At 39.3% G+C, this 11,996-nt stretch overlaps 1 protein-coding gene across 1 annotated transcript; it reads right to left on the minus strand.

The window, feature by feature from the left end:
- Nucleotides 1-108: 108 nt before the first annotated feature.
- sgms2a (sphingomyelin synthase 2a) lies at nt 109-11,988 on the minus strand. Its single transcript, XM_044028688.1, has 6 exons — nt 11,817-11,988; nt 5,749-6,244; nt 5,000-5,117; nt 4,161-4,314; nt 2,833-2,999; nt 109-1,291 (listed from the first exon to the last, which is right to left on the minus strand). Exons 1-6 carry the CDS (start codon nt 11,980-11,982, stop codon nt 1,106-1,108), a joined length of 1,287 nt encoding a protein of 428 aa, XP_043884623.1. The 5' UTR covers nt 11,983-11,988; the 3' UTR covers nt 109-1,105.
- Between the last annotated feature and the right edge of the window lie 8 nt (nt 11,989-11,996).

The following is an 11,996-nucleotide window of genomic DNA, read 5'->3' on the forward strand; positions in this document are numbered from 1 at the left end:
TGTCCAGCTAACAGTTAAAAGTTTATTTTAGAGGACATGCAAATAAAGAGTTTTCCATACCATGTTTTTTTTAAGTTATTAGGTTTTAAATAAAAAAACTTTTCTTGTTCATCAAATTGTCACAGTAATGCTTGGCTGACAAAGCTATAATCAAAGTTAAAAGGGAAATACTGACGACTGACCATTTTAATGGGATGTTACAGCATTAACTGCCATTTTAATTCAGAAACATGCATCGAAGTATGGTTGTTTGTCTCTATATGTGGCCCTGCGACAGACTGCAAAACTGTCCAGGGTGTACCTGCATCACCCTATGTCAACTGAGATTGTCACAGCACCCCTGGGACTCTCCTGTGGAAGCTAAAGTGTTGGAAAAGGGATGGATTTTCACCAACTATATTAACACACCTGAGCGTAAAGTGCTCAACGTTTTATTTTATTGGTTTAAAAAGCATAAAATTATAACTGACTAAGCACATGCGGAGATGAAAAAAAAACCTATGACCTATTGTGTATTGTGTACAACAATTTACCAAAGTGCGCCTGCAGCACTAACCTGTGCTGCGTGAGCACTAAGGGTTAAATAAGGAAGTAGAAGGACGACTTAGTATAGATACATTTTAATACAACATAATGTTGAGGCTACACACTCAATGCTACTAAATAATAATAATAATAATAGCAAATAAAAATAAACCCAAAGACACGTAATGGCAGTTTTGGTACATCCAATGACATTTAACACACTAAGGCACCTTGTGACTGAGTACACTGATGTAATATTGAGGTGAACACCATCAATACATATAGTATCAAATATTTATGGTAGCAGATCCAAAGTCTTGCAAATACTGAAAGAAACATATAAACCGCTCTCTTATGTCTGAAAAAGCTGATGCAAGTACAAAAAACACAAGGGAAAGAAAAACGATGAAAACGTACTTTCACAAATAAATTACAGTGGAACACTGAGAAAACAGGAGTATCCTTCTAGGCACATGTTTGTTTCTGTCACAACTATGCATTTGATACCATTATGCTCCTGTCAAATGGACAAGACGGACTGACACGTTTTGGTGGATTATCAGGCAACGCTTATGTGATGTCACTCCTCTCGTGTACTTTGTACCATGGAATACTTCTTGCAGGGGTTCTTGAGGCAGGCGGGAGGGCAAGTGATGGGCCAGCTGTATGAGCATGGCACCGCGGTTTGGACGTTCCTCTCCAGGAAGTTGAACAGAGGGTTCCACCAGGTGTTGGTGAGGTAGTTGTTGGGTGAACATTTCAGTATCTGTCAAGGAAAAGAGAGCGTCTTTTAAAATCATGGTAATTAAACAGTGATATATATTACGTTATATCCAAAAATATATCTCAAACTTGTGTTTATAAAGCAATTGTTTTCGTTAGAATGTGTCTTGTTAGGGTCAATTAAGAGTAGGGCTGAACAATTCATCGAAATTTTATTGAAATCACAATACAGCCTACTTGTTTTTCAAATCGCAGGAGGCGCAATATTTGTTGATGCCAAATTGTGCGTCTGTGTGTCAAAAACATAATTTTATATTAATTATTGTCTTGATGTATTCACATCTTATTATTGTACAGTGGGATAAGGAGAAGTGTCCAAATTATATTTTTCATCAAGGTCTATAAATTCTCAAAAGCACTCCCTACAATAAAAAAAACAACTCCAAATTGTATCTGGTTTGGAGGTTAATGAGATGCACATTTTAAAATTTTAAATTGATAGGAATGGTGGAGTGTCGGGTGAAGTGTGACAGAAGGATAGCAGCAGAAGTAAAAGGGAAGGTCTACAAGATGGTAGTGACTTAGAGACAGAGGCGCTGTCTAAAAGACAGGAGGCGGAGCTGAAGATGCTGAGATTTTCATTGAGAGTGACCAGGAAAATAAGCATATTTGAATGACAGCACAGATAAAGTAAGAGAGGCAAGGTTGAGGTGCTTTGGTCACATACACAGGAGGGACACTGAATATATCAAACAAAGGTGGTTGAAAGTGGAGCTGCTGGACAGAAGGAGACCACAGAGACGGTTCATGGATGTTGTGAAGGACGACACAAGGACAGTTTGTGTAACAGAAGAGGACACAAGGGAGAGGACAAAACAGAGGCAGACTGTGACTCAGTGTCACAGTGACACACTAAGAAGTACATAATTCATTACTTTGTGCTAAATGACTAACGTTGAATGATAACTACTTGATTTGTCTAAGTCAAAGTGTTCAAGACTTACATTAACTTCAGATAAACTGAAAAATATCTTTGCACACAACACAGACTCTTGATACTGTTCCCCGTCACTTTGTGTGCACATGAACAGCATTCGATTTGACGAGTTTTAAATCAAACCTAGAAACAGCATATGATTTATAAGATTTATAATAAGAAATATTAATAGTTCAACCCACATTACCTGTATGATTACTATTTGGCCAGTAGAGGGAGGTCTCCAGCATTTTGAAGACATGTTTAGTGTTTCACACAGTAAACATATGTTTATATTTCAAGTAAAGTTTATAATTATCTGCAAAATACAGATTGTCTTTTAAATGTAAACAGTATTCAATTCTTGGGCAGTATTAAATTATAGTGTTTGCTTGTAGCTTTTTTCTTTTGCTGGTAAACTCCCCCCAAAACAAAATACACATGTCAAAAGATCCACAGTAAAGCCCTCCATGCATAATCATTTATGTGTGACACGGTTCAAATGAGAGGGAAGCCTTCAGTATTGAAAGCTGTCATTTTGACTCCAGTACACACACACACACACACACACACACAGAGCCACCCAATGTTCCGCTCTCTGTTCAGACCTGCAAGTTGGCCATGGTGTGGTACCACCAGAACAGGCGTGAGGTGATAAAATAGGCCACAACCACATCCACACTGTAGTGCTCATGAGCCACCAAGATGCACACCACACCCACGGCACTCAGCAGCCAGCACATCAGATGGTACCACCAAAACGACCGCGGCGAGTCTTGACAGAGGAAGAGGGAAGAAAAGACAAGATGAGCATGTTGGCAAAGTTATGACAACTTCTAATTGTGGTCTGTTCTGCCATGTCCACACTGTCAAAAAAAGTCAGACTGTGAAATGTAGGGAGAACAGAGGGATTTCCTATAGCAAGGCCATGGCAGAAACAGTAGAAAGTCACAAGTCAAAACACACTCAGCTGCTTATTTATTAAGTTCACTCGACCACATATGGTATTTAATTCTGTTGGGCTCTGGGTCTGAATGATACATAAACAAAGCCCGTCGCTCTGTTGAGAGCTCCTCACAGGAGACACCTAGTGCAAGAACAGTTTGGGGCACAAAGTGGGAATAAAAGTTTCCTACTGCAAATATTTTTAAGGTAAAATAGTGAAATACTGTCTCTGCGTTCCTGCGTGCAGAGATTAATTGGACAGGTGTGAATGCGAGAGTGAATAATAATCTATGTCTACGATGGACTGGCGACCCGTCCAGGGCGGACTTTGCTTTTTAACCCCGTGTCAGCTGGGATTAGCTCCTGCACCTCATGGCCCTCATGTTGAGAATAAAGCGATAGACACTGAATTAATGAATAAAGAAAAAATGTTGCCTGAAAACTGTTTTGGACAGGTGGTGAGTCTTCTCACTCTAATGTTCATCTATGAGGCTGTACTTTTACTTTGAGGTAAATTGTTTACTCGAGCTGTTTCTATGTAACTATGACCAAAATGACCAGACTTTCATCAACACCTCTCTGTGAAATTTATTAATAAAAGAGGAAACAGAGAACACTTCCTGTTTGATCAATGCTGTAAAGACATGACAGTTTCTTCATTGTATTTTTTGTATTGTACATTTAATTACCCTACTACTTGACAAATGCCACTTTGGTTGGGTGTACCTAATGAACAGGCAACTCAGTGTGTATTCAGCAATTTACAGTACAGCTATAGTTATTATAAAAATTGTAGTAGTGGCAAAAAATTGTATTATTTGTAGGTCATTTCTTCCATTCCAGGTCCTCCAGTAACTGCATGGTCATAAAATACTGTGGGCCACATGGGATGAGAATGGAAACAAACAATATCGTTGATCAATTATTCATGGAAACTTCCAATAAATATTTCCATACAAGCAAACAAACAAGTGATGCTGTGACTACTCACACTCCTTGATGAATAGATATGTGAGCGTGAGCATCACTGTGTGTCCGCTGTAAAGAAAATCTCCACACAACAGATGAGAGTTCGTAATGGAAAGACCTCCACCGGAAATCAGCTGCAGAATACGCTGGATTTTTGCATGGGAGTCTCCATGGAGCTGAGGAAGAACAGAAAGAGGATAGTAGTAAATGGGAAAGACAGAAAGACACTGGATCCGCAGCATTAGTGCATTAGTTCAAATAATGACCAGCAGTTCAGAAATCAAAGACATTACATTTATAACAAGGAGGAAATAATTGACAAACTGGAACCAGATAATGTTGGATTTTATTACCTAAAATAAAGCTAACTGTTTCTCCCCATCAAAAATAAAGAACAACTGATATTTAAGGAGTAGAGTTCACTCCTCATGGGCAAATCTACCCACTTTGTACTCTCCCTCTCTCCAGCTTCCCCCTTCCTCTTCATCGGTTTATGCATCAGATTTATGTGGGAAGAGCTCTTTTTCATTGTTTGCATATCAAGCGTTCACTTCATGGATGAGGATGTCCATTTAAGCTGCTGCATATTTGGGACATATTGGTGCAAGATGGGAGCAGCAAAAGGCTTATTCTAAGGCTACGGAAAGATTAAACGCATACAAACATCTTATTGGCTTTGAAACACTGTCTGTAACTAAGGAAGATAACAACTGTTAACCATTATCCTTTTGCACTAAATTGTTCAGCAAAACCTTCCCATCAAACAACGAGGTACCTCAGTATTATTTGATATCTTGGGGCACAAAAAGCCTCTGGGTGTCTGTTAGTTGATGCCTCCTCTGGGGTTTACAAGCTACTCACCTTAGGAGCACAGGTCATATGCATGCCAGGTACAGGCAAGGTAGTGATGTACATAGTGACACAGCGGTACAAGTACAGGGTGCCAATGAGGAAGAAGAAGCGTCTGATTGCGATTGACCTGTGAAGGGACAATTATGAGCCATAACTGAGTGCAGATAAAGTGCAGACATGCCGTGGATCGCCCTCATTACGCCACATTTCTTACCAAGTGCAAAACATCAACTAAAATATCAAGTTCTGTTCTTGTTGTGTGATAAATTAACATGTGAAATTGGAGGACTCCTGCTCAGCCAAAAGGAGTTTCGCTAACTTGACATGATGACAATGAGGACATCTCTGAAATATGTAATATAGTAGTGTTTGGGATCTTAAACTCATAGTGACTTGACCTTGACTTGAAGAAGATGATGTCAACAGATGAATTTAATGAAATATCTCTTGGATAGCCACATTAAAACACTGACGGTTTTGATGTTGGCTTTGTTGAACACAGAATGATTTTTAAACTACTCACTACTCATACAGGGGAAACCCAGAGTAGGAATACGATTTCATCAATGACAGCAGTCTAATTAGACTATGTATACAATACATTTGAAAACGCCAAAACAAAGCAGTTCAATATCCATTACATAAAAAACCCCAACCTTTTTGTGAATCATCATTTTCTAATTTGTCAAAAGCTTTAACAAAAATCAATGAACAAAAAAGAAATGCTTGTTTGGTAGCTAGTACCAAAAGGTTCTTACTTGTATCTGAAGAAGAACAACTGGATCATCCAGATGGCCAGCAGCACCATGCCATTGATCTCGGTTACAGTGAACGCCCAGTTAACCCTGTCAATATAGTCAAAGAACTTATCAGGAAGAGGTGGGCTGCTTTCTTTGGGTGGGACCCTCTCGTGGACTACAGTGATGACGACTGTGGTAAGAACCAGGTTGAAGCCAGCATAAAAGAAGGCCATTATTGTCTTCCACCACTCCATGGGCAGAGGGCTGACTTTAAAATCAGGCACAGAGATCTTCACGTAGTCATTATGCCTCCCTATGCCTTTCCTGAAGCCCCTCTTGGTATCCTCCCCACCTGGAATGTGGACAGGACATGTTTTACCACCATTGGGCACAGGAGCCCCCTCCATTCCTGGATTTGGAATGTCCACGACAGGGTCTCTCGCATCCACACACTCCTGTGACGCCATGGGTGACGGCACTGTCCATCCACAGGAACGGCTGCTATGGGTTAATGCTGCCGTGAGGGAAAACAAAGACGATTAAAACTGACAAACTCTGAAGTGGAAAACACAAGTACGCTATTGTGATTTGCTAAAAAAGAGAAGCTTAGAATTGAAGAGATACTGCTTGTATTTAATGAGTCTGCTCGATCATCAAAATGAAAACAAGGAAGGAGATAAACACTACTTTTATTTTTCTCTTCTTTATCTTGGAGATAAGCAAAACAAGGGATTGAGCTTTTATTCACACAAGGTTCTTCATTTTCTGATGACAGAAAAATCCAGTTTAGACCAAAGACCACATAAAAAATGGGCATAGTCTTCCTGGTTCTACCTGGAGACAACCAAGCTACTCGAGGATCAGCGTCACATAGAAATATTCCCTTGATGTTCAGTTTGTGAATGATGACCTATAGATTCCAACAGTAAGACACCGTAACCTAATGTCACTTAGTGACCTGACATGACCTGACATTCAAAAAACCTTGTTACACCAAACTTAAAATACAGCTCCTAAAAGGACACGTCCATCCAACTTCTACATAAATTTTCAATACACATCTTCCAATTCCTTTATCTATCATAGCCGTCAAAGACATCAAAGCGTCCATGGTAGCTTTTATCTAAAGAACAAAACTGGTAATAAATTACATTGTAACAAGTGTCAAATCTTGCATCAGCCACCCGGGCTAACCCTGAACTAAACTAACTTAACTTTGGCTCGTACAATGGAAATGAGCTTACTTTTTAGTTAATTATCTTGCTAGTTTCAGGTCTGTAACATGATGCTGACTGTGTATATGATGTTCCCAATTAGAGGAAAATCGTCACAGACAGTAATATAGATATAGACAAGTGCTCCATGTACAGCACAGTGGAGCCTGGTTGTCAGCGATGCCCCAGAACTTCCATCTGCAAAACATCATGATGGCGCCATGATTCGTGAATCTCGAGGCTTCCCAACAGGAGTTCAGATTCTTATGGGTTGTTTATGGGCGTCACTACCACTTAGTCACATAGTTTACGACACAGCCATGTTCAAATTTATACCAGCCAACTGTGGTAGATGTGATTGTAGGAGTTGATGTTTTCAATTGTATTTTCCTGGAGGTTCAGCAGAACCACACAAACACTTATTTTGGCCGTTCCAATGCCAGACTACTCCAGTAGTTCCTTCTTGATCGGCACCATTTGATAAAACAATTTACAGCATCTGGCATTTTGATTTTTATAATAACTGTTCTGAAGCTTTCGACCATAAAGTACTTGATTTCCAGCGTGTCATTTTTCTGCACGTTAAAGGCGTCTTATTCATGATGACAGCTGAAAAATCTGTGACAAGTGGATAAACCAAGAAAAAGATATGACTGCAGGCTTTAGGAAAGCTACTACTCAGGCCTCGTAGTGTGATCCTTTTGTTAAAATAGAAATAATCCAATATTTGTTGATGAGCTGCTTTCAACCTAATGACTTGAGAGAGAGAACTACAGCAATGACCGTATTTATTCTTTCACATCTAAAAGGCTTCCAGTCCCTTTAACAGCGCCATTAATGGGTTTGAGGATATTGCTATCATCCCTAAAATGCATCACAATAAATGTCATCTGGGAATCATATGAAATGCAATGTTTACATAGAGAAAAGGCGGCAGGCACTCCAACAGCAGAAGGGATAGAAATATAGTGTGGCTGGACCCAAGAGAGCTGCTGAAAGCATCAGTCGCCTCGCAATCAATTTTTTGCAAAAAATATTACAAGGGAGAACAGGAGTCTATCCTCTGACAATGATCCAGCCTTGTGTTATTCATCTGGTGAATGTCTACTGAACACAGAGTGTGGTAGACTTTAAGTGTTGATAGGTATATTAATAATGACTATGATGGCAAATGGGATGAACAAGAGCAGACAAACAATATAAACAAATTACAATGCCATGTCCCTTCTGTAAGTATGGACTGCATCTCTGTGGTGAGTTGTGAGCTGATAAATATTTAAAAAGAATGTTGGTGTAGATAATGTTTACATTTTGAGTGTGAGACACTGTGTGTGCTTTTGGTTTTTAGACGTGTTTTTTTTATATATATTTTGTAATATGGAACAGCTCAGTTTAAACATGTGAACAAGTCTGTATAAAGAATAGCAAGGACACAGACTGTGGTGATCATGGCGTCTGGAGACACATCTGGCTGCTGCTAAGGAGACTGTTAATGATAGGACACCAGTGGTACTTTACTGTCACTGGGATATTGGGCCTTTTTTCCACAGTTCCTCAACCCATACTAATGCAACTCAATTATTGGTATTATTGCGTGTACATAAATGATCATGACCTACATTTTTCTGATCTGGTACCTTTATCTGTGGAGTGGAATTATCATCACTGCCTTCACAGACCATTACAAAGTACTTGTCTTATATGAACATAAAAAAGCTTTCAACTGTATCACACAGTATCATAAGCAGACAGTGTTTGCCTGCTTGTCATGTAACTGGATTTGTTGCCATGTGAGCTCAGTAGGACTTTTAGGACTTCTTTTAAGCCAACACATACATACACACACACACAAAAAAAAAAACATGTGATACAGTAGAAAGAAAGCTCTTGTAAAAAAGAATGTAAGCAGAACTTAAATTTGGGGGGTTTTTTTCCAAGGAAAATAATAAAATGTCATGCCATAGTTGATCATATATAACAGGAATCAGCTTTGTAGGTATCCAATAGAGTGTAAAGTGGTCTCATGGTGTCATTGTACACGAATGTATTTGATCATTAATGTCTGATGAGGACAGTTTGGCTCACAGGGCATGTAAATATTGACTTTCCTGTCCACAGAGACACAATGCAAACTCTGTTTTGGGGTGGATTGTATGGAGAGAGAAAAAAATCCACCATTTTGTACGAGTGTAACAATCAGTTCAAAGAAGATAGGAGCCGTTTGTTTTCCCATGTTCACTATGTGACTGCTCTATGTGTGCTGTACATGGGAGGTCAGCAGAGTGTGGCCATTTCACTAATTTTCCACCGGCTCCCTCCTCCCTAGTGTACAGTGCACAGTGTTTTCCCACCAGCCAGAGCACCCAGCTCTCTAAAGGGATGTGTGGTGATGGAAAACTGGCAGAGAAACCTATTCCACATGGTCACAGACTGTAATGGATAAGTTGGCTGCCTTCACTCACCCAAGCTATTTCAAGAGAAGCCACCCAGTTGCCTTGAAGGCTGTATTTTACTCTTGCGAACCAGGGCTTTGACTCTGTTTTGGGGCCTTCATAATAACATACTGCTATTGCTGTCCACTCACTCATTTTCTTCTTCACATCATGTGGATTGTCTTCATCAAAGGGAGGGTTTAAATTAAATCATGCCAAAAGTGGCCCAGCCCTGCAGAGACTAGTGTCACTACAAAGACGGGAGGACTAAAAAAATGTACTTGCTGTAAATCCAGCTTTGAAACTACATGTTTAGTAGAACTCTGTGCTTATGTTTCAGTTTTGTGTTTAGATTATATTCCATAACACATGTTTTAAGTGTTAAATGTATAGTACAAACATTTCACTAAAGAGGGTTACACTTGAAGACTGTACTTACTGTTTGAGTCTCTTTGGTACACAACAATAAAAACAAAAAGATCTGTTCTGTTTTGTGTAAAAAAAAGTTTTGTGTTAAAAGTATATTTCTTTTCCTTTCCAAAATGTTGAGGAACATATGTGCGGGCAAAATAAAGTTACTGCAGTAAAAAATGACCCCTGAAGTTTTATATTACATTTATATGATATGGATGCATTCATTTTTACTTTGAGCCAATTTTAAATACCTTGTTTTACATCATAATTTAGAGGCTCATTAAAGGATTTGCAGCTAGATGTACAGGAGTAGAAAGTACATGGAGATTTACAGATAATGTTGACATCAAAGTAGCAGTAACACTGGTACAGTTTATCTGTAGTAATCGTCTTTCATATTCATTTACCGCTAGATCATAACAACAAACAACAGAGTGCAAATGTTTGAAACTTTGGTTTCACCACAGCTCTGCTTACTTCCTAAGCTGGAACCCCTAACTACTGTGTGATACTTATTCACTGACCAAATCTCTTCATCAAAATAAACATATTGCACATTTGTTTCTGACAGAACAAGGCCTACGTTCCGTTGTAAAGACAACCAACGTTATACCATACAAGCCAAATTGGTCACATTGTACATGGAGCCACAACTACATGTGGGCTGGGTACTGGCAGTAATATCAGGTTCAAGACTGGGTGTCTCCCAAATGCCCCATATATTACAGGGAAGCAGTCTGTCAAGTGTGGGTCAAAGCTGGTTTTGAAGTTTACTTTTGGGGTGTAGCACAGTGGCCCCACACGCAGTGTTAAACACCATGTTCAATATGTGGCTACTGGGTGGGGCAACAGGTCATTGGATGCCTCGGAGTAAAACCCTTTCATTTTCAGCCAAAGCTGTTGCTTCTCTGAACAGGCAACTAAATTATTAAAATGGGATTAAAATTGTACCCCAATTTGTGTACTGAGTCAGCCACATGAAATCCACAAATAATGTTTTGACCTATAACTTTCTCTTCTTTCTTTCTTTTTTTGTTTACCTTTTAGGCAAGACAGATAGACAGAATTTCTTCTTTGACTGGGCTCAACTAAACATTCACACATTTTCATCGAAATTGGCTCAATAACATATTAAAAACAAAGTCGAACACCACAAACATTTGGGTTTAAAAGTGGACTGCCAGGGTGTACACCACCTTCCGCCCTATGTCAGCTGGGACTGGCTCCAGCCCCCCACAAACCTCATGTAGAGTATAAAGTGGTAGACAATGAGTTGTGAGAGTGTTAAAATGTGCAATGTCTCTTTCTGGGTGTTTAGGATGGTTGTTGCAGATGTGATGAGTATAACAATTGCCAAATAATGCTCATAAATAATGTAATAAAATGTTCTTTATACCTGAGATCAGACCACGCTCATCAGCTCATGACCAAAGAGCAACCAAGTAAAACTTTTGGCATGATGTCATGCAAAGTATGAAGCATACACCACAAACTAACATTCATAGAATTGTTTGCTGAATATAATTTGTATTTTTGAAGCATATTTTTGTTTTTGTAAGCAAGACTAAGAGAAGATAAACGCCATCAAGACAAGATTCTATATTTAGATCAAAATGTTGCTCAGTTTAGAGCCAAGATAGATAACTATAGCATCCTACCTGAATCTAATTCATATGTTACAGTTTATACCATTATACATGTTTGGATGTACATGTACTTTATAGCATCCTACCTTCACATACTACAGAACCTGACATGTTACATATCATTCTAACTGTGTTTAGAGGAACACATTGTACATATTATATGGAACAATACCACGATTTATAGCATCCTACCTATATTTAGAATAAGAATGTGACACAGTTCATAGCATGACATGTGTTTTGGTTCAGATGTTGCAGATTATATCTATTCTACCACAGTGTATAGCACCCTGGATGTATTACATTCACATGTAGCACAGTCTACAGCATCATACATGTGTTTAGAGTGACATGTTGTACAGTTTTAGCATCCTACCTGCCTTGCTCGAGCCTCTGGGTGCCTCTTCCTTGAGTCCCTGATGCTGCGCCCTGTTGTGTCGCTGCTCTGCTCTGCTCAGGATGAACTGCTGCACGCCACACAGCCGCTGGCTTTAGAGGAGGCGCTCCTCCCCGAACGAAAGCTGCCAGCTTTATCCATCCATACATCCTCGACAGGCACA

The sequence above is a fragment of the Solea senegalensis genome, linkage group LG6 (assembly GCF_019176455.1).
Source record: "Solea senegalensis isolate Sse05_10M linkage group LG6, IFAPA_SoseM_1, whole genome shotgun sequence".
NCBI classification, from domain to species: Eukaryota; Metazoa; Chordata; class Actinopteri; order Pleuronectiformes; family Soleidae; genus Solea; species Solea senegalensis.

Excerpts from the sequence above, each read along its gene's own strand:
- sgms2a (XM_044028688.1), bottom strand. The coding sequence starts at position 11,982 with ATGTATGGATGGATAAAGCTGGCAGCTTTCGTTCGGGGAGGAGCGCCT. Across the intron at positions 5,118-5,748 it reads TTGTTCTTCTTCAGATACAA|GTCAATCGCAATCAGACGCT; the intron begins GTAAGAACCTTT and ends GTCCCTTCACAG. Across the intron at positions 4,315-4,999 it reads ATATGACCTGTGCTCCTAAG|CTCCATGGAGACTCCCATGC; the intron begins GTGAGTAGCTTG and ends GTTCTTCCTCAG.